This window comes from Python bivittatus, unplaced genomic scaffold (assembly GCF_059951505.1).
Source record: "Python bivittatus isolate LINGU-HERP-01145 unplaced genomic scaffold, Pbiv_v1 ctg000690_np1212, whole genome shotgun sequence".
Lineage (NCBI taxonomy): Eukaryota > Metazoa > Chordata > Lepidosauria > Squamata > Pythonidae > Python > Python bivittatus.
Window position 1 is genome coordinate 4,356,757 of NW_028277096.1, and position 27,789 is coordinate 4,384,545.

Consider the following 27,789-nt stretch of genomic DNA (forward strand, 5'->3'; position numbering starts at 1 on the left):
TTAAAGTCACAGCTGCTTTGTAGCTCTAGGAAGAACAGACTAGTTACTTCCAAGAATAATTTTCCCTTGTGGGATCCTTTGAAATCGCAAGCAAATGGGAGCTGTGATTGATTAAATGGCCAGCTGAGCCCAGGTGGGAGCAGGGTTACCTTGCAATTTTTCCTGTGCCATGGGGGAAGTTTTCCTGATTTCAGTAGTGCAACAGAATCTGGGCAACCTTGTTTGGGCTCCAAACCTATGCAGTGACAGGCCTGGTTAATACTTGGATAGGAGACTAACAGAAAACCCCAATCCTGTAATCTCCACTGGGAATTCAAAAAGAATCATGCAAGATGGCAGTGACAGGTCACTTCTGTACTGTAGCTAAGAAGACTACATGGGTGTGTCATGAAGTCACCAGGAGCTCAGCACAATTCAAAAATTTGACTTGACTTCGCAGAAACATATCTTTAATGCTGCTCCCTATATCCTAGCAATGAAAACAAGATCTGGAATGTGTCCTTTGAAGCACATGCAAAGATTTCTGAATTAAGAGGGTGCACTGATTTTCCTATTGCTGTTTCCTATGTATGAACAGAGGATTTTTCTGAAGCAAAATGAAAAGCCTGCTCATGACTTTGTGGGAGCTTAAAGCAATGAGAATTGGACATAAGTGCCCCACTTCCCTCTGAGCATATTTTGGGGGTGCTTCAGCTGCTAAGGTTGCTTTCCTTCCCGGGATGTGCTGGAGCACAGCTCTTATCTACAGCCAACCTGACTAACAGCCACTTTAGTTAACGGGACCTCCCTGAGCCTCTACAGCTGATATGCCTTACAGTCAAATGGGCTGAGCGTTTTTCTCAGCTGACATTTGTATCCTGCCTCTGTGAGGGCTACCATCTTTCTTCTGACCCAATGTCAAATACTTGGAAATCAAGGAGGAATTCTCCTGCACCCCAAAATAGGTGGTCTTGAAAGACAGAGCCAAGAGCAACCAGAGTGTTTGGTAGGCCTTTTCTGCACTCTGAAGTGGGCTAAATACATGTTTCTATAAGTAACTTGTTTCATAGACTTTTGCGTGTGTGTGTGACCCTTCGAGTCAGTGTTGCCTCCTGGCAACTGCCTGGACAAGTCCCTGCAGTTTTCTTGGCAAGGTTTTTCAGAAGTGGTTTGCCATTGCCTCCTTCCTAGGGCTGAGAGGGAGTGACTGGCTCAAAGTCACCCAGTAATCTTTGTGCCTAAGGTGGGACTAGAACTCAGAGTCTCCCAGTTTCTTAACCATTACACCAAACTGGCTGTCCTTTCATAGAGTAGAGTTCACATAAGGAGTTAACACATGAAGTCGCCTTGGACTAAACCAGAGTATTTGCAACAAGAGGATGGTATGAATTCAAGCTGCCCCTTGGCTTTAAAGAGCTCACCACCATCTTTACCCCTCTTCCCAGCCTCCTCTGTGCAGCTGAGGACCATTGCATAGCAGGTAACTGTGATAACATCTTTTTATGGGCTTATAAACACCTGACTTGCAATGGAGTTTCATTCCAGTTGTAGAATTAGCGAGAACTTGGAGCAATTCTCTCCAGTATATAATTCAGTGACTTCTTAAAACCCATTAGATTTATAGTTTAGCAGACTATATATTATTTCACCTGCTGGGTGAGATGCTACACACAGCTTCCTTCCTACATGGCTGGAAGGAAATAAGGGAAATTAAATGCAGAAAGTACAGGCCAGTAGCATTTGAGTTACCTACAATGTCCCTGCCTGGAACAGTTGCTGATAATAAACATGGCATTGGGTGAGCCAATTACCACTTGTAGTTAGAGCAAAAGAAAAAAAAAAAGGATCTGACTCATCCAAACCTCTTGATTAATTGTAATTCAGGGCTAAGTAGCTGTTATTGTTGAGAACCTACCTTGTTTCTCACAAGAATCCTTCCAAGTGCAGGCCCCTCAATATAAATAGCTTCTCCTGGAGCCTATTTACAGATCCACCTACATCTAATTGCAGAAACTGGCAGCGAGAACAGGAGGAAATGACACATGTGTCGTGATACATATGATGCAACTTATGTACTTACATCAGACGTTGTGATGTCATTACATAATTGTGCCTTTTGTGTGATGTCACAACATGCATATCGTTTTGAAATTGCAGTTTGCTGAAGACCCCTATTTATCCTACCACCCTTAGGGATATACAACAAGCATCCACCGGAGTTGCAAGAACAGATAAAAACAGAGTTCCCAAAGGTTCCACCGAAATTACTGGAGGCATTGCTGTGCTCATGTGGGTTTGTGCTACAAAATTCCTCAAAGAACTTGTAACGCTACAAAGGTGTGAACTGCATGGCCATGATTAAGCTAGTAGGTGTCTTTTGATGGCAGTGCTTGGATAACTAGCAGTGGGAAGAAAGGAATACAGAGGTCTGTATTGTGTTCTCGTGTTCTTCTCTCAAGTCACTGTGGGCAAGATGGGGAAGGGAGTTAGCAGACAGTGGGCTTTTGCCTCCGACATCCTGGCCAACCATTCACAGAGTTCACACTTGGAACCCATTGCCCCAGGTGCATGAAACTTCTTTGGGCCATCATTCAGCCCCTCTCCCGAAATCCAAATCCCATTTCTTCTCTCGCTCAATCCCCAAAGCACTTTTTCAAGCATCGGGCCTAGAATCTTTTTATTTCACTGTGTGCATTGGTAATGACCCGGCAGCAAAAATAGGGCAGGCAATACAGTGTAAACTACAAAGGCAGACAGGTGGGGCTTGGTGGGCGAAGCTCCCTTGTGGCACTGTGAGAGCACTGAGGCGGAAAGGCAGGAAGGCCAAAGGGGCTATGGCTTCTCTTGCTCTCCCTTGTCATGGCCTGAGTTCCAGGATGCAGGCAGAGTTACTCTCTGTTGGGGAAAAAAGAGTGCATCATTCCAGAACCAAAAGGAATTTCTTAGTGCTAGGATAGTCCATGGAATAACAATGTAAGTGTGAGAGAAAGAATGATGGGAGACTTGTAAGAATAAAAAATGTGTACATACGTATGTGTATGGGTATTAAAAATGGCTCCATCAGTTACTGATTGGTTCAACAGCTCTCATATACAGGTAGTCCTCAGTTAACAACTGCCTTGTTTAGTGACTGTTTGAACTTACGACAGCTCTGAAAAAGTAACTTTACGACTGGTTCTTAAATTTGTGGTCATCACAGCATCCCTGTAGTCACATGATCACCATTTGTGAACTTCACAGCCAGCTTCCAACAAGCAAAGTCAATGAAGAAACCAGCAGTAAGTTGCAAGTTGAGGTCACATGATGTCTCACTTAACAACTGTGGGTGATTCGCTTAATGACCACAGCAAAATTGATGTTGTAAGCCCCTGATGTTTCCCTTAACAACTGTACTGCTTAGCAACAGAGTTGCCCATCCCAACTGCGGTCATTAACTGAGGACTACCTGTATAGCGCTAGAGCCTAGTCACAACTTACTATAAATCCAGAGTTGCTCCCCCAAACAATCATCATTCTGGAGATCTAAAAATATTGTCTCTTTCTCTCACCCCAAATGTACATATATTCAATCTTCATGGATAAAAAGTAAATCCATTTCTAATTTAACACAAAATCTGCAAGCTGAACATTGAGAAAGAGGAGGATGGAACTGACTATCTATTCTTACAGACTCTGATACTATTTTCTTAAATAAAATGGTCTAGAAATGTTCTTATCCAAAAAGGTTCCTATGAGCTTCCTATGGACTTCCTTCATAATTAATGATGTTTTAGGATACTTCAGCTTTTCATGGCCTTAAGACCTCCAAATACATTGGGGCTCCAATTCTCAATTGGCCACTGATAGCAAGTATTTAAATAAAATTTTAAGTATGGACAAAAACAGTTATGGGAGACTTAAAGTTGGTCAATCCTCTCCTCCCTACTTCCATTTATGCCTCACAGAAAACGTGTTTGGCCTTGGGTTACTCATTGCCAAATCTAAAATAAAGCATTAGGATAATTTTTTGTGGAGCAACAGGTGGCCCTTTTTCCTTTCTACTACATTTCCAAATATTTCCACTAAATATCCCAAGATGGTTCTCTCAAGAAAATAAGCCAAGGAGCTCTGCTCTTGCACTCTGAAGTGGTATAGCCCACTTCATATAAGCCCAGCTATAAAGGAAACTATACTAGATCAACAATTGTAAATAGATGTTGTTGTTTTCCATTTAGCTGAACTCAGGAGACTATCCAATTCCAACCCCAGCTCCCCAGCTCCACACTTACACTTCATTGCCCTTGTAATCACGCAGGGCCTCCCTGGCCACCAGATCCATGAATCTGTCGTCATCCCAAGCGACATCTCCTGGCACAGTCAGGGATATGGGGTCAGAATCAAAGACCTGGACAGTCACTTGAGTATCAGGAGATTTGGATGGGTCTTCTGGACTGGAAGGTTTAGCCACCACCTTGAAAGAGGAGGACCAAGCATTAGCAGTGCCTGATTCTACCCAACTATCAGTTCTGTTTCTAAAGGGAAAAAACCCTTGCCTTCTACCACCCACCCACACCAGCCTGTGAACACAAAACAGAACAAGTAGAAGGATATATAAATCCATTTCCTCTCTCTCTGTTTGAGCAGGGTTCCTAACCTTCTTTGGGCAAGCCAGCAATTCTTAAAACTATTGAAACAATCTTGCAATCCAAGATGTCCCTCTCTACACCCCTGCAATAATATAACTTGGGTTCCTTTTGTTTGCACCTGGAAAATAGGCAGTCCTCATTTGAGGCTAAATTATGCATGCTAAAGGTTTTGCTTGCTTCTCTATTTATTTAGCTGAATAAGGCCATTTGTCCACCCAGCCTGTTCTGTCTACTCTGCTTGAAGCTTCCCTTTCCTGTAACTTTTCCCAGACCTGCTCTCTTGTATCCCTATTTCATTGGAGTTGCTGATGAGTGATGCTGGAACTCCTCCATTCATACCCAGAATTATTACTCTTCTATAATATTAACATTATAAAACATGCTGATTCAGGCAGGTAGAATTTGCCCATCCACTACATCTTGGCCAAGGGTGTACACTGAGAATATCCCCAAGGAGTTAGAGGGGAGGATGCTCAGAAGCAAGCCTTCTCAGCAGCAGTCCCCATTCTGGAATAACCTGCCCCCCAACCCTGAGATTAGGATAGCCTCCTCCTCCCTGCTGCCATTTTGGAAGGCAGTGAAAATTATTCTCTTTCAGCAAACCTTCAGGGTAGAAGAAGCTATCATCTAATGGGAGGCAACTGCTTAGAGGGAGGAGAGTTCAATGGTATATGGATTTCTGATTCTAACCAAGTGTAACAGTATGTGGGAAAGACCTTGGGAGACTGGGCCAAGAGACACTGCCAAGGGAATGGTCAGATGAGGGACAGCATAGCCTGCAAGTGGATAGTGGGTGGGGCAAGAGGCTCAGAAGAGACCCTCCCTAGTTTCTCAGGAGGAAGACTGTACTTTGAGACTTGGAAGATTGATGTTGGCCTCACGGGGTAAACCAGATAGGAATTACAACCAGATTAGTTAATTCTACTTTATTGTAAAGCTACATTGACAGAATCTTGCAAGTATAATCCTCCCCCTGGCATCTCCTTTACAGCTCAAGACACTAGGGAGGGTCTCTTCTGAGCCTCTTGAGCCACCCACTATCCAGCTGTGGGCTATGCTGTCTCTTATCTGACCATTCCCTTAGCAACATCTCTTTGCCCAGTCTCCCAAGGTCTTTCCCACATACCATTGCACCTAGTGATGTTTTTACAATACTATTGGAAGCTGCCTAGAATTGGTAAATAGGTATCATATCAATGTATGCAATAGCTAAATAAACAAACATGCTTAAAAGGTTGAAGATTTAGTGGCTACATTCACACATGTTAACCTTAGTTAAAGTGTTTGTAGCTTCGTTTGTGTGCACCTAACTATTTGGCTACTCTATGACTTAATGGACTATGCAAAACCAGTAAAGGGGCTAATTCAGTAATCAAAGTAAGCAAGTGAGGCAAATGCAGTCAATAACCTACCGTGATAACCTTCAGAAGCTTGTCATTCCGAGTGGCATTGGCTAGCTGAGATACCCAACCAAATTGTCGGTTGAGTTGATCCAGGATGGCCGTGGTGTTGAGCATTTCTTCCTGGAAGGCCTTGAGGATTTCATCGTATCTCCGGGTAAATCGTTCGGCCAATCGCAGAGCATCTTCAAAGCGTTCCTTAAGTTTCCTCTGATCTGGATCCATCTGGGAGCAATCTGTATGGAGTTAGAAGAAAGTAGAGAACAAAAGGGATCACAAACCCAAGTAAGAGAAAAGTAAAGACTTCCTTGCATGACTGTATGGACAGGCCATATAGGGGGTTTTTTGGCAATGGTATAGAAGTGGTTTTGCCACTGCCTTCTTCCAGGATGTTTCTTGGACTTCTGGAATCTCCAGGTGATCTGCCATTCAAGGGCAAAGCAGGCTTGATCTGGCTTAGCTTTTTAAGGTCAGTCAAGGCTGGCTATGTGCTTCCCCTGCTGTGACACACATCAAAGCCCAACCTTGGAAACACTTCAGAAAACACACTCATTTTTAGATGCCAGGGCCAACAGTCCAGCCAAGAACTAAAGTGCCCCCATCCTCAGCAGAGTTCCCCAAACCCATTGCAGCTCCCACCTCTAATAGTGGGAAGGGAAGGGAAGGGAAGGGAAGGGAAGGGAAGGGAAGGGAAGGGAAGGGATGGGAAGGGAAGGGAAGGGAAGGGAAGGGAAGGGAAGGGAAGGGAAGGGAAGGGAAGGGAAGGGAAGGGAAGGGAAGGGAAGGGAAGGTCTACCTAATTTATTTATTTATTCAATTTATATAGCCACCCATCTCAGACCAGTGACTCTAGGCGGCTAGCAACAATAAAAACAGTCAACACTTAAAACAATACAAACAATTAAATATAAATATAATGCTGATGTTATTTAAACAATGTCCTGGCCCCTATTTGTATTTGTATTAATGTCAATGGCATTCAAATGCTGTATCCATTGCAAACACTTCATGAAGTCACTATAATTCTATTTTCAAGTACAAGCTAGTAAATCTAGTTTGGGTATATCTTTAAAAAATGGCATCATCATAATACAAAAGCTCTATACACACTCTTTGTTTAACTAAATCACTTACACACCAGGTAGCTGCATTCAATATATTAAATTTTGTTCAAGTCTGGCTAGTTTTCATGCCATTTAGCATATTGTGTGAATCCACCCCATTTGGTTAGTTTACAATTCAGTGTTGTCCATGAATCCAGGGTATGAATTAATGCAATAACCAGAATAAAGGTGTTACATGAACACACCCCAAAAGTCATGTTGGCAAAAGAAAACAAGGTCATAAGCAATCTGCATCTAAAAACAACTCTTTTTTCAGTAGCCCAGAGATGGGTGGGTACCTACAATGAATTTTACTTTTTTGCAACCCAGCCAAAATCACACCACTGAAATTTAGTAGCAAACCTCCAAACACTGGAGATGCTATTTCCTACCAAACTGAATGAGAAATAAAAGATACACAAGCCATAAGATTTGGTTTCCAACTAAGTAAGCAAAAGGGGCGTTGAAAACTATCAAAAATGTTCACGAGAAAATCCTAGCCTTTCCTGTTTTGTACAATAGGTTGCCTTTAATAACTGATCCCATAAAACCATGGTTGTCAACTGCAAAACATTTCCATCTTCTGTCTTAGCCTCTTCCAACTTACCTACAGCCAGGATCGCCTGGCATTTCTCACATTTTTCCTTCATTTTCAGGCAGCCAGCAGAATTGCGACGGATCTCACGGCAAACCATCCGGTTGTCATTGTGACCGGGAGTTGCTAACGGAAAGAATGACAGAAGATAGCACAACAGACCCCAGTTTAGCCAGATGTATTAAGTCACAAGCTGACATTCTTAATAAAGCCAAGAATTACTTGAATCCTGAAATTTGGAAGCAGCATCACCCCACTCACCTTTTAAAATATACCCTTTGGACAGAATTTGGATACTTTTGAGCTCTAGAATATTTTTAGGGCAGGCACTATGACAGATTTTACATTCACTTTAAATTTTAAATCCAAGTATCTTTTCGAGCAAGCAATGGCAATTTAGAGGCTCAATCAGTCATTTTAAAAGCAAGACTTCTTTCCCCCACCCAACCAAACAGGAAGCCTCAAGTTCTTGGGAAGAATGCAGCTCTGAAAGGAGGCTAAGAAAGTTATTAAACACGTTGCACTGGAAACCCCTTTCCAGGAAAGGGGAGTCCCATCCATGGGCCTGATATCCAACCTGAGGAAGACCCATTTCAAACAAGGGGTTGTCTCAATTTCTGTGGCTACCCAAAAACTGGTATCTAAAGTGCATCGAGGAGAGGCAAGTCAGCTGAAGGAGAGGGTAGAGCCCCAGGAGGCTAGGGTGATTTGGACAACTTAGAATGCCCTCCATGCCATTTTATTTTTGTTTGGATGTTCATGTTCAGAAGCACCACGCGCATAGAGCTGTTGTTTGAAAAGGTTGTCCTCTATGCCAGGGGCTTTTAAGCCTGGAACCTGTTAAAAAAAAAAATGTAAAAACCCCTGATCAAGAAGCAAACCTCTAGTGATAGAAAGCAGGCTGTGTTTTTTGCCCCTAGTCTCTTATAGAACCCCACTGCATTCTCATGGAACTCTAGGGGTCCCCCATTCTGAAAAACCCTGCTCTATACTATCTTAGGAGTCTACTTGGAACACAACGTAAAGCACAGAATCTGGGTCACACCCCATAGCTCGGGCCCTGATCTCCATTGTTAAAAGGCCTTAATTCTGCATAGGTTATACATACCCAAAGTTCACAGCATTGCTCCACATACGAGCCATACCCTTCATTTCACAGAGCGGGATTTACACACATGGGGACCAACATACACAGTTCACTTTGCTATGTACAAAAATCCCTGTCACATCATGTAGAACCCAGGGTGCAGTTGGAAAAAAAAGTATTTCTGTTCGTCTCTATATTCCAGGAGTGTCAGGCATTGTCTCAAAAATCCTAGCTGGAATTATCGCTATTGGTTTTGTGGGTTGTTTAAAAAAAGAAAAAGGGGAGAGGAACGCCTTGTGCAGATTGAGACACATGGCAACACCTTGCAAGGTGTTCATCCAAACTGCAGAGTACCATATCCCCTGCTGCTGTGCTCCCCCCTCTTCTATTCACCTTCCATCCTATGGGTGGGTCTTCCTGGACATATATACGTTTACGTGTATATGTACACGCATGCACGCACACACACAGTTAAATTTATGTTATAAGGCTAAAAGCATCAAACGGCAGATACCGGCAGGCGCAATAAGCAGCTTAAAAAAATCCCTTTCCACAATGCTTTCTAATTGTTTCTGTTCCTCCCTTTACCAGCAATGCTGAAATAGCAAAGGGGTTATGATCTTTGCTTCGCATAGCAAAGGTTACTATTTTTCTCCTTGGGTTTTTGAACATAAGTCTGGGCTTTACTGATTTACCATTTTTCCAGTCACCGGAGTGCTTGAGATGCTGCACATCTGTGGAGGTTATTGGCAACCCATTTCAGAAACCTCACCTTGCCTCATCTTGCTCCTCAGGCTGCGACAGGTCCATCAAGGGGAAAGTGGCTTGATGGCTTTTCAGTTCCCCCCAGTAAGAAACCCCCATCATGGGAATATTTTTTGTAAATAGCAAGACAAGGGTTCGGGAGTGCCCATAATTTATTTTACTTCATTTTAGCATGGAGTGGGGGCATTTGTTGCTGCTGCTGCTGCAGAACCTGTGACAGCTCAGGGCAGGGTAGTGATTTTCACTTCCTTTCAGCATTTCTGAGCTGGCAGAATGAAGACAATCAAACTGCTCTTGACAGTCTGAGGAGCAAAAACAACAGCAAGGTTAGAGGGACCTTACTTTCCACATTGGAAATTAGAGTGGGGGAGCCCCCGGCTAATCGTTACAACCAAATTGCCCAATTACAGTTTGTCACAGAAGACAAAGAAACTGAGTCTAAGGCTGTTACTGAACAACGGCTTACCATGAATATGAACCAAGCAAGTATTTCTCCAGCCGTTGGGAATATGCTAGGCACCGGCAGAAATCGGAAGCTAGGTCTTCCCTTTTTATGCCCACTAAAGCTTTTTTCCTTGTGTATAAATGGAGCAGGTAGGCAAGCAAATACAGGTGTTTGAGAGAGCCCCAGTGGCCAGGCTCAATCTGCAGCCCAGGATCTCGCCTTACCTGTTGGGAATTGCTCAAAAGGAAACCCAGGGATTCCTCCTAGACCCTGGTGGTCCCACTCCATGGCTTTCTGAGCTCCCTCAAAGAGACGCTGGGTCATCTCATAGAATGGTTGGAAAAGCTGGTGGAAACCTTGATGTGGGCGGTAATGGCTGGGGAAGTGGGAGAAAGGGTGCACGTTCCTGGCAACACGGGAATGGGTAAATGGGATACGGATGCTGTGGATGGGGGACCAGAAGGCATCCTGGAAACCACCAAAGGGCAACTGGAAGAAAGGGGAGAGTTGCCCATAGGCCTGAGTGCTCTCTTGGAAGAGGTCATCCACACCATCTTCCACCAGGCCGTAGCGCTCCTCAAGGTCATCCAGCCTCCGGCCCTGCTCTTCATCCATGTCCATCAAGGAGTCAATGCGCTCCCCATTCACCCAGATGGAGAAGGGGGAAGAGTGGTTCAGGAACTCTTCCAGCTGAAGGAAAAATATAAAAACTTAACTCCAACTGTGCTCCAACTGGAAGCCTGCTGGCTATTGTAAATAGTTAAGAAACAGTTCACTGCCCAGAAATACGGTAATAATCCGTGAGCTAACCAAGAGAGAGGCACTGCGAGAACTATCTGTAAAGCTTCCATAGGTCATAACACCATGCCCTTAAGCCCAGAGATGTCCATGATTCCATCCTATTCACTCTACCACTTGTTATCCATTCATTTCCAGAATCAGTTTAAGTTTACCTTTAAAATTCTAGATCAGCATTCCTTAACCTGATACCTAGGTGTACTGGACAAGTTCTATTATCCCCAAGCAGTTCAATTAGTGGGAGATGTAATGCAGACCCCACCCCACGCCCCCAACAGGATCAGGTTGGATAAAGCTTAACTCAGATACTTTAAGAGATTCCCTCCTCCTGCCTGTTTCTCTCCTGTGCATTCAACTCAGCACCTAATGATCTGATCTGTATCCCCCTTCCAACAAAGGGGGAATGAAGAATAAGGCTTTCCAATCACTTCAGAATGTGATCAGGTTCTTCAGATTTAGGAGAATTTGGAGAGCAGAGTAGTTGAGCCTATGCCATTATTTGAGAGTTTATTTGATCTAGAGGAGTTTTGCTTCCTATACAGCTGGTTGTACAATTGTTTTGATGACTGTATTGACTATTGCCGGTATCCCCTTTGTGGCCTGAGTCCCCACAGAGCAAGTAGTGCCAAATTTCTTTACATTTTGGATGATCTGAGACCTTTTAAGGCACGTATTTCCCTCCTTAAAAATCCTGAACTCCAACCTCTCAAACAATCTTTGCCTAATTTGGAGGGCACTCTTGAATGTGCTGTGGCCCTTCAGTCAAGAGAAGTTGCACACATCCTAGTGAATCTCACTTCCCCAGATTTTAATTTTGTATCCTGTGATACTCAGCCATAAGGTTCAGCCCAGATAGTACCTTGAGGGTTTCAAGGCTCACCTGAATCCCCAAACTGCAGTTATCCAGAAGTTCAAGGCTAAGCAACCAGTATCACATGGCTCACTCACCTGCCTGCCAACCAGGCCAGCACCACTGTGGCATGTCCGGGTATAGAACTTCATGCAGGTCTGCTTCAGGCATGGTTTGCATTCCTCCCAAAGGGCCAACATAGTGTCATTACACACTTCCTGTTCATTCAGTTGCTTCTCCATATCCTTTGCAAGGAGGAGAGCCTCCTGCAGAGGAAACAGGGTTGTTAGGACTTTCCAAAAGGGCTAACAAGCAAGACAAAAGGAACTAGAGCTGGAATGGAAGGCAGTGGAAAAGGAACAAAGACCAAGACATGAAGAGCAGATGGAAGGAGCAGGTGAGTTTCCTTCAGTTAGGTGCAAGGCTCAAGGTGCTTAGAAAAAAAAACTCTAATTCCTTGGAGCATTTGCAATCCTGGCACATATGCTTTTGGAAACACAGTATTTACAAGAAGAGCCAGAGCAAGCAGGCAGCAGACAGGGGTTTTTCTTCTAGGGTCCACAGGAGATGCTGATGGTGAGAGGAGCAACTGGATGAGCAGAGGACCAAGAGGATCCATGAGCAAAGAACCAGGGAAAAACTGGGGGGCATTTGCAGTGAACTGATGAGGATTCCAAGAGAAGCAGCTGGGAGAAGAGGCCGTCTTGACAGAACCAAGTCAGCACCAGTAAAAGAAAACCATGGAACAAGGCAGCCTTGGACTGAATGACACTGCAGAGCAAAAAAGGTTGGTTCAAGTGCTGGGGAAGGCTAGAAGGGAACTCTCAGTGGGTTCTCTTCTTCTCCCCCCTATCCCTTTGGGTACTGCAAAGCTTTCTCTATTGGAAGGGAAAGCGAGGCTAGCTAAGGAGGAAATCAGATAAACTGAAATGCACACATCTGAAACTTTTTGACAGAAGCTTGATAAATACACGCAAGGTTATTTTGTTAAGTTAAGCTTATTTACCTGTCTGCTCACTTAAGATAGGATCAGGACCAACTGCACCACCTCACTGTAATCCATTGTAAATAGTAATGTTTAATTAACATCCTGGCTCTATGTGGGTCTGGCCTGGTCCCTATCCTCACCCACCCTCTGATAAAGCCTTACAATAGCTCTATTCATGCGTTTTAAGTAAAAGCAAGAGGGGAAAAGGGCTGCCTTATGTAACTCTGCTTCCAGCGTCATGCGAACCAAGCAGCCCCTCCCCCTGGCATCCATACACAGGCTGGGTTCACACAATGCACCTAAGAAGGTTGTGTAAAGACCTTTCAACTATTTTAATGTAGCATGCTAAACCTGGTTACCTTTTTCTGGATTAGCATGCTGTGTGAACCAAGCCCATTTAGTTAGCTGATATAATGTGGTGTACGAATCCAACAAACAGGTTAATTCAAGTTAAATGTGTCATGTGTGAACACAGCCCCACCGTGTAAACAATGGCAAGGATAGGGCAGCCATTGCAAGTTCATAACATTAAAAAAAAAAAAAAAAAAAACCTTCCCACTGACCTTCATGCTGAATGCACGAGCAATGAGAAAGGAACTACCTGGTGCACACCCTGTCAGAGGGTGGGGCTAGCTGGATAGCCCGCCCACCACCACTTTTCCTGATAAGCATGATGCCTCAAGAAGGTTATCTAGTTTTTCCCAGCTTGGTGCCTGCCAGATAACTCCAGCAACTGCAGCTCCAGCTTAAATTGCAGTCATCCCCTGGGGACAATTGGCTGGAGAAGACTAGTCACTTCAGGCATAGTAAAAGTGTTGCTCCACACTGAAAAATGCATCCAAAGCCTATGGGAGTTGCAAGCTAGTAGGACATAGACAAGTACTTGAGACTCTAGGTTAGGCTGCGGAGAAGAAACTCCCTTGCCCCTTTCTGAATGGCAAGACTTTCAGTCCAAATGAGAGAAACAACAACAGCATTGCAGAAAGCCCTGATGCCAACAGACCTCCTTCTTCTTCTTCGTGTCTTCCAAACTATTCAAGATCTCCTGGTGGTCATTGCTTGTCTGTTCCATCAGTAGCTTCATTTGCCGGACTCCATTTATGGCGTTCTCCAGCTCTGTGTCAATGTACCGGCTTCCTTTTGCAGACATATCTGTGGGAGGGAAAGAAAAAGAGTTGGAAGGACACATCAGCACCATTCTGATATGCTCTTCCTTGGCACACAATATTCTTACACAGAAGGAACTTTTCAGGTACTCTTTAAAATAAAATAGACAGTATTTCATAGAAAGCATGAGCATAACAGGGAAAGAATGTAGCAAGTTCGCAGGAAGACCATCAAGATGCCAAAGGATCTAGAAACCAAGTCTTATGAGGATTAAAATATGTGGGAATAGTTAGCCTACAGAAAAGACAACTGAGAGGAGATACAGTAGCAGTCTTCAAATACCCAAAGGGTTGTCAAAAAGAAGAGTGGACTTATTTTCTTTGATTCGAGAGGGCAGGACCAGAACAAGGAAGCAGGTTCACACTAGATCTCCAGAGGAGCTTTTTAAATGCAGGGCTAACAATTTGGACATTATGTACACTGAAATATATCTTATTCTCTTCTGCCCTGGAACATTTGCTCTCATAGTTTCCCTCATGGGAAAACTGCTTGAAAATTCCCTGCAGAAATTCCAGAATTTGTTCTCCAACAAGCCTGTTCTCCAACAAACTTGACATTTCAATATCATTTCCCTTCCCCTAAGAAAAAATAGTTCTAGACACAGATGAGGGAGGCAGATACATTGTACAGATACATGGTGTTGGAAGCAACTTACAAGAATCTGTCCTATTTTGATTTTTTGCAAATCAGACATCATTGCTTCGGGGAACTATATTGAAAACCCATTCCAGAAATATCATAGCTGGAATAGCCTTCCCCAAAGTGGTGCCCTCCAGATCCATTGGCACTACAACTCCCAGAATCCACAGCAAGCATGATCAAGAGCTATTGCTCTTCTTTGCCTCTCTCCCTTCAACTCTGCACTGATTAGACAAACACTTGTTACAGTGCCAAGATCAAGAGAAGTCATTGTTCCTTTCTATTCTGCATTGGTCAGACTGCACTTAGAGTACTGCGTCTAGTTCCGGGTAACTCATCTTAGGAGGGGCTTTGAGAAACTGGAGTGCATCCAAAGGACAACAACCACATTAATACGGAGTCTGGGAAGAGAAATTTATGAAGTATGGTTGGAGGTACTGGATCTATTTAGCCTGAATAAGCAAAGACTATAGAAATAAGATAGCTGTCTTCAGTAATGTGCAGTAACTGTAGTATCTTTTATCATGTAGAAAACAGGGAAGAATTCTTCAGAGATGTCCAGAAGTCATGGCAAGAAACAATGGATTTAAATACATGGAAGCAAATTTTGCCTGGACATCAGGAAAAACATCCTAATGGTAGATACGTTCAACCATGGAAAAGACAGCTTCAGGAAGTGGTGGATTCTTGATTCACGGGGTGTTTGAGCAAAGTAGATACCTGCACTGAGCAGCAGACTATACTACATGATCTTTAAGGTCCTTTCCAACCCTTCTATTCTATGATTCTGCGAATAAGGCTTTTGTCTCATTTTTCTCCCCTTTCCACCACAACAGTGCTGAGGAATTACATCATGCTGCATTATGTATTACAGAATGTATTACTTCTATTTTTTAAATTGCCCAACAATAAGAAATGAAGGACAAGTGAACAGCTTTCTGTCATCCAAGAACACGGAATGAAGCCCGGATCTTCCCTACACAATTCTGCCAGACAATGCAAGCTAGAAAGTGAGAAAAAGGAGAACATCTCAAATTAAGAGATTACAGAGAAATGGAAGAGGTTTCAAGGGACCCTTCAGAGTTGGACCAGGGGAGCAGCCAGTCCTTGGACCACTCTGGCTGACCAGGTGACCAAATGCATGGGACAGGAAGCATTAAGGACACCCCTGACCAAATGTAGCAAGAAGAGAAAGTAGAAGCATGGGAAAAACAGAAAAGCTTGAAATCAGTATTTCCACTTGCTCATCTGGAAAATGAATGAACTATACTGATGCACATTTCTTTTTCCCTTTTTTCTCATTCTTACAGGATATGAGTTATAATAAATGCATTATTCCTGGGCTTATTTTCTTGAACCCCACTGCGGAGAAACAACCAAAGCTTTCCACAAACACCAGCACTATATCCTTTCAATTGTTTTATACTGATCAGCTTATAAAGAGAGACGCCCACAAATGCCAGAGAGTTAAGCAGGGATTTGCTTCTGGGTTTCCCAAAAGGTTGATAATCCACACCAGCCTTCCCCAACCTAATGCCCTGCAGATATGGCAGACTACAACTCCCATCATCCCAGCCAATAGCTGTGCCAGATGGTACCATTACCTGAGAAATCCGTGCTAGTTAAAAAACAGCTCTGGATCTCCACATCCCACAAGATAGCAGGGGTCAAGGGCTGAGCCCAATTATTCTCTGCTCAGCTACAGATATATTTAAAGATGTAGAAAAATTAATTTTTTATTGAAATTCATCAAACCCACCTAGTGCCTTGGCCTGAAAGGTGGTTTTATACTTCATCTCATACAAACTGCTGGGTTTTTTATTTAAATTTTTTTGCCTACCACAGACATTGGCACAACCTGAAGTAAGGAAGTGGATGTGAGCAGAAAGGCATGTAAGCCATTTCTTTTTCTCCCCTTTTGCACGGAGCAGAAATGAGAGAATTTGTGTTTCTCCAGGACACGCAACAACTCAGGGTAGGATCATGATTGTTGCTCCAGTTCTCACATTGCAAGGTTGGCACAAGTGAAGCCAATTGCAGATCATCTTCAAACTGGGCACGGGAGTGGGGAGAGTGGTGATATGAAAGTGCCAACAGAAGAGAATATCAGAAAATTTAACAGGATAAGGCAGAGAGAGAACAGACCTTCCCACCCAGGGTAAGTTTATACCTCTTCCCCCATCACACATACCTTTCTTCAGAGTCATTGGGAGTTCAGCAGCATATAAATTTAACAAATTATTATTAGTATTATTCAACTGTGGCCACTAGATAACTCCCAATGTTGGAGAACGTGGCCTTAGACATAAATATTGATACCTTGACTGTAGCCACTATACAGCACTGTCTTTTTCTGATCATTCAATGTAATGCATATCCCTGAGCTTAAAAAGAAAATAAGCCATTCAAGTTCATTAAATCAGCGCCATCTCTGCTTCTTCCATTTGCTTCTCCTAAACAATCTCTGGATCTTTCCAAAAGGCATTACAAACATTTCCTTGCCTCCCTCTGGAGAAAAATATTTGACTGCAAGCCTCTTGCATAATTTGGCAACACAGTCAAAAACATGACATGACAAGGCAGCATTAATTTCCCTCAGACTAGCCACAAAATGCTGTGAGTCACTCTTCTGGGAAGTGACTTCATGACCCAGGTGGCTGGTTCTGAAATAGTGTCTTTATAAGCACTGCCAGCAATTTTTCTCTTTTTGCAAGCGTGGGCCTCCTGTGGCTCACCAGATAGTGTTTTGGTATCTTTTGCAGATGCAGAAATCATATACACAAAAGCCTATTCCAGCGCATCCACTAATTCCTCCGTTTCTCAAAAAAACCCCACAACTGGCTGCAGTTCAAATCCACAAATTCTTTGCCAATCAGGAAAAAAAAGCCATCAATTCTGATTAACAGGCATGAACAGTACTCACGCTGAAGCTCACTAGGAGGAATAAGACAATGCCCCCCTCGTGAAGAAACCAAGATTCCCAGCAATGAGAGTAACAGACTGGGGATCATTTTCTCAGCAGAAGGAAATCCAGGTTCCTACAAAAAAAAAAGGAAAATAAAATAGGAGAGCCACATTAGTCCGTTAAACAACTGAGTTCAAATGTGGTGGACCAGGGAATACACCTCATTGTTTTGATTTGTTTCTTAATAGTAGGAACTTGAAATTGAAATTCTGTATTTCTTCTAGAGAGCACAATAAAAGCTATTCAGCACATGTAAGAGAGATGGGATGTTTTAGTTACAACACTGAGATTTTGGAATTCTTTGACAAAGGCAACTACTTGTTAATCATCATCAGACAAGTGCTGGAGACCTTCTCATTCCAATGATTGGCTAGAACAGCATGCTAGAACTTCCCAATGTGGAATCCCTGATTATTGGCCACACTGGATGAAGCTGTCAAGAACTGTAATTCAGCAATATCTGGAGGACCAGAGAGTCCATGCCCCTTTTGGAGAATTTGTTTTAAATGGAATCTGCCGATTTCAGTTTGCAACTCTGCCATACAGCCTGTTTGAATGTCATTTTGTAGTTCAGCTTTGCTGTCTGGGAATGATGGCAGTTGGGAACGATGTCCAATGTAATGAGCAGGATTAGCTGTTTCCTTTTTATCAAGAGTTTTATTTTTCACTTTGAATTCTTAGTGAATAATGGAGTAGAAATCAATAAATGGATGGCATACTGACTGTATGCAATGCTGTTTCTTTACTACTTCAAGGGGTAAGAATGAAGGCCAGATCAGGAAGACTTGTTCCACACCCAATTACTTCTGTTATCCTTTAGCTTCCAGCATCAAAGCCAATTTAACGTATTTCTGTTTCCCAGGCTTCCAGATGGCAAGACAGCCCCTAAAATGATGGGACCATTATGGACCAGGGTAAACCTACCTTCAGAGCAACACGTTAATGTCAGCATAGACATGATCCAATAAACCAGAGGATTCTCAGACTGGAGAGGGTTCACAATTAAATTTGAGGAAGGCCACACTTACTCTCACTCTGCCTGGGCGTGGGTAGCCTTTCCTGCTTGACCAGCCTGTGCACAGGATCCAGACACCTCTGCTCCCTTCTGACCGTCCTTGCCCTCTAGGCAACGGCTCCTGCGAATTGCTCCCAAGCACCAACCAACCAACCCAGCCAGGATCAAGGCACTCTTGGAAAGCCTCACCTTTCCTCTCTTCCAAAGTGTTTCTTGGAGGTACATCATGCTGGATCCTGGTGCAGAGTCTGTGTGTCTGCTCCAGGAAGTCCAAGCATGGTGGCTCTTCTATTCTTTCAAGAAGACACCTCACAGTGGGAAACCAGTGCTCTTAGGTTGCCTGTTGCAGACACACTAGGAGCCAGGGTGACCCCCCCAGCAAGAAATCCAGAAGAAACTGACTTTGGAAGGGGAAACCAGTGTGACACACCTCCGTCCCATGAGCACTGCCTGTTTTACCTAGAATGATTACGATCGCCACTTTTGTTTTAACTGTGTCCTGAAACCTGGAGAAATTATATTTGTAATTCCATTAAAAGGCATAAAGATGCTACTGAGAAGTGTTTTGGGGAAGCACTGGTCTCTGTACAACTCAGAATTCATTTGATCTCTTCTCTGCAACCACTTGGACTCTAATCCGGTGTGGTTTCCTTCCCCATGACTGAATTCACACAACATGCTTAAACAAGGTATTAAATTAACCCATTTCCTGGGCTTACACAATATACTGAATCTTTAACTAACCACAAGGTCTATGTTCACCCAATATGCTGCACCATAGAAAAAAAAAAGACAAAGTTAAATTTAGCCAAGCTTTGAAGTGGTATGCATTCAGCCACTATAGTACATCTCTACCTGACTTAGTCAGAAGTGGTATATGACCCAGCCATTCAGTTTTTAATGTAAATATGAGGAAAAAAGAGATTATTGATCAGAATGTACGTATCCATTTTTCTCTTTTTCTCTCTCCTCTCCTCCCCCAATTATTAAAAAGACAAGAGAGTCAATAGTAGAGAAAGCTCAGAGATTTCTCTTTGAACAACTGAAACTCAAGTCCATAATTGGTTCCTTATATGCTGGCTGGGGAATTCTGGGAGTTGAAGTCCACACATCTTAAAGTTACCAAGTTTGAAAATCATTGAGTTAAAATATGCACATTTGTTGCCAAAATTTGAAATTATATTTTTCCTATGTCCTCATTCAATTGGACAAAAAGCTGGTAGTGTAATCTGCAGGGGTAGAAGGGGAAGGTCATGCCCTGGTTTAAGTAGAGCAGACTAAAAGGTGTATGTGTGAATGTTCTGTCTTTCACTGTACCATCTCTAATGGTCTACATCTTCTCTGGCTTTCCATATTTACCATCAAGCCTCATGAGAAGACATGACAAGAGAATTCCTCCCATGGAAATTTTTCAGATTTGAAAGTGTGGACAAATAAAGAGGCTGCAGTATGATGGAAAGATGCATAACAGAAAACAATTGCATCCAGAGGAGCACCCTCTGCCACCCTCAACAAAAGGCAACTCAAAGATGCCACCGAGAAAAAGTCAAAAAAGATTCTCACGTAACACCAGAAGAGAGTATCTGTAGCTCAGGGTTGAATTGTGGAGTCCTTGGGACTCTCTGAGCTTGGCTGTTTGCTTGCAGACGTTTCATTACCCAACCAGGCAAAACATCTGCAAACAAACAACTGAGTTCAAAGAGTACCAAGACCTCCATTCTCAAGTATATTGAGAATACAGCAGAAAAACAAAAACCTCCTTTGCAGCTGAAGAAAAAAAATCCTGAGAAATTGCAAAGCAGTTTTCAACACTGCATTGTCCAAGACCAAGGAGAGAGCCTGCAAAAAACCTGCCGAGATTCACAAAGATACAGAGAGAACAATGCATACTTTGACTCATCCCAATGTCTGTTCTCCCAGATGGACACATGACACAGCAAAGGGTAAGAAACCTAGCCAGCCTTCCCAGCTTCAATCACCAGCTAGATTCCACAGACAAGAGGAGCAAATTGTGCCAATATCTGCTTTCCGATAATTCCTCTATTGTGTCCAACTGAGGAAGAGTTGCATAAGGGCTACCACTTGTATTCAAGGCTAGCAAGGGGACAGATGGTTCTCATGGGGAACTGCGAGGAGAGGGCAGGGGTTCACCCAAGCAGGCTACGTGTCCTTGATTTTTCCTGGAGGAGCAAAAAAGGAAAAGGAGGCCCCAGTAAAGCACCCACCGTTTTCATGATGCTGCCTCCAAGCAAGGCAGGCAGACAAATCCCAGCAAAACAGAAACAACAGAAAGAGTTTTTCCCCCAGATCTTTTTCCTTAAAAAACCCAAGCTCAATAATGTTAATTGCACACATCTGGTAGCAACTAACCCAGCACTGGTGATAGTTTGCATGGGTTGAGGAAAGGGAGGAGACTGCCTTGTTTTGGGAGACATGGTATATTCTTTCACTGCTTTCATTTACACAAAATTCCAGCAGTGATAAAGGTCTTCCATGAACGTCTGAGCATCAAAACCCAGAATGCAGTGGGACTCTTTAAATGAGGATAAAGTACTCTTCATTTGTTTTGATCTTTATTGGGCTTGTTTTGATCATTAAACTAGGTTTGTCACACAACAATTAACTGCAGGCTTGGTTTTTAGATGACATCCATGCATGTTCCCACCAGTGGCCACAACCACAGCACCTTCTCCGCAAAGGAGGTGATGCCTCTTCGGCAGTAGTTGTTTAAAGAAAAGGCCATTTTAAAAATCATGTGTGAATACGGTCACTCCTAACATCTGTTTTCGTTTTACATCTATTTCCCTGCTTTCTCCCTCAAATGTCAAGTCTGTAACGCTCTCCGGAGAGTAAATCACTCCAAACTTTGAAGACTTAGTTCTGAATTAATACACAGCAGATTGCACTGTCAAAGTTGTCCTTTAGAAAACATAAATCCTTACCCCAACAAAATGACAGAGAACTGGGGAGGGAGGGAGTTTGACCTTGCTAGTGTTCAACTCCCCTTAAAATAATAGGCTACATGAACTTTCAAAGAAAAACAAAAAACAGCTATTTTTAAAAGGTCCAGTGCAGGGTTTCTCAACCTTGGCAACTTTAAGACCTGTGGACTTCAACTCCTAGATTCCCCAGCCAGCCTTGCTGGCTGGGGAATTCTGGGAGTTGAAGTCCACAGGTCTTAAAGTTGCCAAGGTTGAGAAACACTGGTCCAGTGGGTTGCTTATCAACAAGGACTTCATAAAAGCTATCCAGTGCATTCCAACAGAAGTCTAAGAGCAAGAGCCCTGTGACCAGGTAAGGAGTAAGAATCACTTTCCCACAACAAACATTTTGTACTTGCCCCCAACAAGGCCACTACTTAAAGGGGAAAGGGTGTGCTTTAATCCCTTCCACAAACTAATTCCTGTTGTAAAGGGGAAAGGATCTGGCCAAGTCCTTGGCTACACAGAGCTCAGTGGCGTGGGAAACAAGCAGTAGAGAACAGGACCGTGATCACGCTGCCAAGGGGAACAGCAACCACTCAATGAAACGAGGGCAGAAGGAGCCTGACATCTCCAGTGAAAGGCTCTCAAGTAGCAGGGTCAAGGCAGACTTCTCTCCTGGGTCATTTCCTTCTTCCGATACCCCAGCTCAGTGGCAGAGCACCTGTTTTGCATACAGAAGGTCCCACATTCAACCATTGAATTCAACCTAAAAGGAGACGTTATGATTTCTCTGCCTGACATTCTAGAGCGCTGTGAATGGTCAGCACAGACAATGCTGGCTGACAGGAACCAACGAATTAACCTGGCCCAAAGCAGCTTTGCAGACAACTTTCTCACAACACAAAGCATCACCCCCGCACCTTCCATAACTCGACACACATTTGAACACACTTGAGAAAAGACACAAAAGATGACAGTCAATGCTAAGAATTTTGCATCAGGTGAACCTTTTCCTATGATTCTAGAACTCATTTGCACAAAGAGTCTGGGTAGCATTTAGGGAGATTTGGAGTTGACTGCAGATAGAGTTAAAAAAAAAAAAACAGTGTAGAATTGATGAAAATGAACAGGAGGTGTTAAGAGGACTGTGCAGCACTTAGGGCAACTCTTTAAAACAGTTGCATATTTTCTGGCCTCAAGGATGATCCAGGCAGGGGCAGGTAGGAGAAACAGAATGGTTTAAGGTGTGTATGTGTGGGTGGGTGGGTGCATGTAGTACTGAGGTTCCTTGCAAACGAGGAGGAGAGGAAGAAGAAAACCAATTGTTGCCTAATTTAGGTATCACCCGATTATATGAAAGAGAAAATTTGATCTACTTCTGCTCACCAGGCATCATTGCATATCCCTCTGTTATGCCCCCACCTAACTGAGAGTTTTAGTTTTCCTAATTTAAAAAGCCTAAAAGGTTAAAATATTCCTGTTGTGGAGGTGCTCAAAGCCTCTGGTCCATTGGGTTGCTCTTGGCTGCAAATGTTCTGTGCATGCATGGAAGGGAATCCAAAGAAGATGTTTCTCTATTTTCTTTCAGATCCTGCAAAGGATCCAGGCCAGACCTGCTAGATCCTGGGCAAGGTCATTGTTTGACTCCCTGCCCTGCAGACGGCCTTGATTGTGAGAATCTCTGTCAGTAGCACAACATAAATCCTAGTTGTATGTATGAAGCCAGAACCACTGCACACCAAAATTGGGATGCCCAACAGGGAAATTATAAGCACAGATGTTTGTTGTCCTTTCAGAAAAATACCTCCCTGACAACAGAGATCTCGATTGACATCCATTTCACTGTCCTTTCTTTTCTGATCCTTTCAGCCATCAAGTGACTAAACAGAAACTAAAGGCACAGAAAGGAGGCTGTGGAAACCAATGAAGCTGGAGATTTGCCTTCTGGCTAGACAAGAAAACAAAAATGTAGGGAAATGCTGGCACAAGCTAAGCTTCTCTGGAGATAAGATGCCAGACGGGGAGGCTGAAACTGGCCCATGGGTGTGAAAAGCATCAATAATTCCTGCCTTGAGAAATGCTCCCGTGCCTCTCCCTTCACAGACCCTGTATGCCCACTTTGGCCAAAGTCCCACATCGAGCCAGATCTTAATGTGGGTTGCTTGGCTTGGCACATGAATTCAGCCATTGTAAATTGTAAACCACAGCTTATGTGACAGCATTATGTGAATAAAGCTCAAAACAAACCACCCAGCCACACCCATCCACAGGCATCATGATGCAAATTATATACGTATTTTACATCGTGATACAAGTTTATGCAAAAGTGTCATTGACGTTATCTCCTCATGGATGTCCATGTCCATGTATACCTGGACTGCTGACTCCTGTATTTTCCACTCCCCAGGATCTTGACTGGAAAGATCCAAACCAGTTTTTAGTTCTGGATCCCTGTTTTTTTCAACCAAAATCAGACATACTCTACAATTTTAAAAATTAAAAAAACAATAACATTCAATTCAACCTTGAAAAGCTACCCTTTAATCTGAAAGTCCTCTTAGACAAGCTGAGATGTCAAGCTACAGCTGTTTCAGGGTGAAACAAAATGCTCTCTGCATTTGAGTGCATACTCAGAGGCACTCTTCTTTATATTTTGCATAGCTGATTCCTGAAGAAAAATATAATGACATCAAAGTATACCTGCAGGCTTTTTTCTTTTTGGCAAAGGCAAGCATGACTGAAGGCCAAATCCTAGAGCTGAGCAGTAACCAGGAATTATAGAAAGCTGGCAATGCCCAACAGAGGCCAGGATGCCAGCATGAGGTAGAGCTTGCAAGCAGATTTTTACAGTCTCTGCTTATAACATGCCAGTTTCTGAACTGTCTTGTGATTGAAAAGATGGCAAAGCCTCATCTCATGAACAAAGAAGAAAATAAGTGCAACCGTTTCTGCAAACTTAAAATAACTAGCAAGCTCAAATGGGAGACCATTTCCCTCCAGTTCAAATGCAGGCCCCAGGAAGCACCCCATTCCAGGTGTATATAATGCATGTGTCAATAAATATCATCTCACATTCAGTCATGTTACAAGGCTAGTGTTCAGCATTCTTCGCCTCTTGTTCTTTTTACATTCCAGCACACTTATCTGGTTTCATCATATTTCAGAACAAAAACAAGGGTAATTATTAGAGAACGGGCCGTTCCAGTCCCATCATTTGCATTTAAGGAACAACTTGCCCCAGTGGCTAAAAATCTGAGGGATAAACTTCAAAAGCTGCCCATGAATAACTGGGGCAGAAAAAAAAATGGTCTGCAGAGCTTATGAGCCAGCCAAATCCAGCATATCAGGTGATGTTGGGGATCTGCCAAGTTTTCAAAACTCTATGCCTTCCAGCCCCCAAGTGGCAGAAAAAAATAGATCCTTTGAGATCCTGAGACATGGCTTCTGGTTTGCATTAGTTCCCAATTTGTTCAGGTCTAACTTAAAAAAAAAAAAAAAAACCTGGCATGGACTGCTATAAGCAAAAAAAAAAAAAAGGAGTAAAGACCTCAGTTCTATTGACCTGGATGCTGCTTTAGTAGAAAAACTGTCAAAAATGGAACATGTGAAAGAATAAAGTAATGATGGGGCAGAAACAGCTACAGCAGAGCAAAAAACAGACAGACAGTGATTCCCTCTTTTTTTTTATTTTGGCTGGGGCTGAGCATGACCTTGCAAATTTTATCATGGCTCCATTTCCCCAGCATCCAATTTTAGATTTCAAGACAGAAGTATGTCCTTTAGTACTCTGATAAGCACCATACTCACCAGAGGCCGTAGATCAATAGCAGAAGGACTATAAAGCTAAACAAGGCTTACATTAATAGAGGATAGTGACTGGGGCTTGGCAGCCGTCAGCAGAACTCTCCTTCAGAAGCTCATTCCTTTGCAATCCCCAGGAACACAATGCCTGAGTTTTAAAAAGCACACATTGGACATGGACCACCCCCCCCCCCCCGCCCATCTAGACATGATTCTGGAAGCTGGAGTCTTTGCTTGGTTGCTCTTTCTCAATACCACACTTTGGGTCTTGCACAACAGGGACACACCCATTGTGTAAAGCAACATGAATTGGGAAGGCAATGAACCCCAAGATAGAGCTGGGCTTTCACCACTAGGCAGTACTTCCCATCCCCTGACTTAGAAGTATTTTGTTGTATGCCACCCAGAGTCCCACTGGTTGAGTTGAGTGGCCAGATAAATGTTTGAAGTAAAGAAATAAAAAGCGTGCCCCGCTTATTGAGGCTAAGACACCAAACGTCCTACAACTTACCAAGAACCCCCCCCCCCCCACGAAATCCCATCAGGAAAGAAGAGCCAAAGCCGTTGGCACCATGCCTGAATTTCCACCCTGTCTAACAGCTAAGGGGCATCACCCAGCCAACCTTGGCTGTGATCTCCACAAAACTAAGCAGGGTGGAACCCAGTAAGCCCTCAGAAGGGACATTCCCAGGAAATCTCATAACTGCAAGATGGAAGAGTTTTTAAAAAATGGGGATGAAAGCCTTGGCAAAGCATTTCAGCATGCGCTGCCAGACGAATGTGTTGCCAAGGTCAATTCTCTTTCATCTTTTCCCGGAGATGCTGAGCATTTATTTTGTACACAAAGCATGTGCTCTTCTAGGGGCCAGGCCCTTCTTCCCGAAGTTCTTCCCCAGCCCAGAGCATCTTACCTTCCCCAACCAGTGCACCACACAACCTGCCCGCCTCCCATTTTCACGTACGAACCGGCTACTTCTTCCAGCCATTTCTCCCGATCTTCTGCCTCGTGCATCGTCCTCCCGTAGCTCTCCCCAGCGCTGCCAAGAGATGCTCATTTCCGACCGCATCCCTGCCGTTCCCAAGTTACATTCGCACCCACCAGGATGACGGCGACGCTTTTCTCCGTCCCCCAAAGGAGGGGAGAGAAAGCCCGCAGCGCCGCAAGCCTCCTTTCCCAGGCGGAGGACAGTAATTGCTTTCCGGTCGCCACCTTCCCGGCCTCCGAGACCCTTCCAGCCTGACGGAGGGAGTCCGGAGAGCTGCGTCACTCCCGCTTCCCTCCCGCCGGTCGTTCTGACCCTCTACTTTACGTCCCGGAAGCAGCCTGCCTCTGAACCCCCCGATGGCTAACGGGACGGGGATTCACTTTTCCAAACTCTGCATCCGCTCGCCCGTCTTGGCACTTGGGTATCTCAACCGGCGGGCCGGGGGTGGGCCGTTTCCCTAAGCGATGGGACGGAAAATCCTACCGGTCCTGCAGCCGGAGGGCGCGACGGTACCTACTCAGCCCGAGCAAGCTCCCCACCCACCACCCGGCGTTCAGATACCCCCAGCTCCCCACCTTGACTCTGCCACAGCTCGCCCCGGACAGGCTGTGGCGCGGTGGCCGCTGAGGTCTTATATAGGCCACCAGCCCCTCCCCCTGGCCTGAGCTCGTCACAGGCAGACACCATCCCACCCCGCGTCCCCTCCCCACGACCAGACTGGGAAACCCGCCGCAAAAGCGCGTCTCGCAGAGCCGCCGCCAAGGGACGCCCGCGCTCCACTGCTGCAGGAAAAGAAGCGCCGCGCTTTCCGCGGGCGCAGGCAGCCCGAGTCCTGCGAGAGGCGGGCCGGGAAGGCAGCAGCTCGCGGGTCTCCGCTGCAGAAAAGCCGCAAGCGCTTTTGGCGCGCTGCATCTTCGTGCGTAGGCCGGGAGGCTCAGTCCCTGGCAATTGGGCCGGTTGGTAAACCGGGTGACGCCGCCTGCGTTGAAGCAGGACTGATGGTTGTACAGCTGTAGTTAATGGTATCATCGTGGTTATTAAATCAACCAAGGATGAACATGTGCGAACACCAGTGCTTTCTGCTGCAGTCATGCGGCTCGATCTTTTCCCCAGCCAGAGTCTGGCTTCCCGGGCACATAGGAGAAAGGGATTAGTGTAGTTGGTGGTTTTGCAGAGGGAAAGCAGTGGATAGGAGGACAAGGTATCCGTTCTGCTTACCAATTCTGCCTTGGAAATGCACAGGCACTTATTCACAAAATTCAGCAGATGCAAGCTTCAGAAGGTTGTGCTCACTCACAAGTCATTTCACCATTGACTCTTTCAAAATGGAAGCATTGGATGGTGTCAAAGTGTGCTGATCTGGTGGTGGAAAAGCTGCATGGAATCCAGTCCATATGGATCTGTTATGAGCTCAGAAAAGAAAGGAAGGGGTGGGCACATGGGATTGACTCACTCCAAAGAAACAACTTTTGCCAAATAAACAAAACCTGCCATGGTAGTTGTTGATTCAGCACTAAAAACAGCTGAGAAGGAAATGACATCAGTCCAACATGACTGCCGGAATGAAACCAAGGTAGACATGCAACGTTTGAAAAGGAGGGGAAAAGAAAAAAACCTCTGTTCAGCTGTGGTGTCTTGCCAAATCACCAGGTCTATT

The 27,789-nt window shown here is 44.2% G+C and overlaps 1 protein-coding gene across 1 annotated transcript; it reads right to left on the reverse strand.

The window, feature by feature from the left end:
• Positions 1-2,638: 2,638 nt before the first annotated feature.
• CLU (clusterin) lies at positions 2,639-26,796 on the reverse strand. The gene is made up of 9 exons (XM_007438470.3): positions 26,708-26,796; positions 17,365-17,479; positions 13,639-13,787; positions 11,746-11,913; positions 10,224-10,689; positions 7,715-7,828; positions 6,017-6,240; positions 4,248-4,429; positions 2,639-2,874 (listed from the first exon to the last, which is right to left on the reverse strand). Exons 2-9 carry the CDS (start codon positions 17,450-17,452, stop codon positions 2,868-2,870), a joined length of 1,398 nt encoding a protein of 465 aa, XP_007438532.1. The 5' UTR covers positions 17,453-17,479; positions 26,708-26,796; the 3' UTR covers positions 2,639-2,867.
• Positions 26,797-27,789: the final 993 nt, after the last annotated feature.

Excerpts from the sequence above, each read along its gene's own strand:
- CLU (XM_007438470.3), bottom strand. The coding sequence starts at position 17,452 with ATGATCCCCAGTCTGTTACTCTCATTGCTGGGAATCTTGGTTTCTTCA. Across the intron at positions 13,788-17,364 it reads TCCTCCTAGTGAGCTTCAGC|ATATGTCTGCAAAAGGAAGC; the intron begins GTGAGTACTGTT and ends TCCCTCCCACAG. Across the intron at positions 6,241-7,714 it reads CCAGGCGATCCTGGCTGTAG|ATTGCTCCCAGATGGATCCA; the intron begins GTAAGTTGGAAG and ends AACTCCATACAG.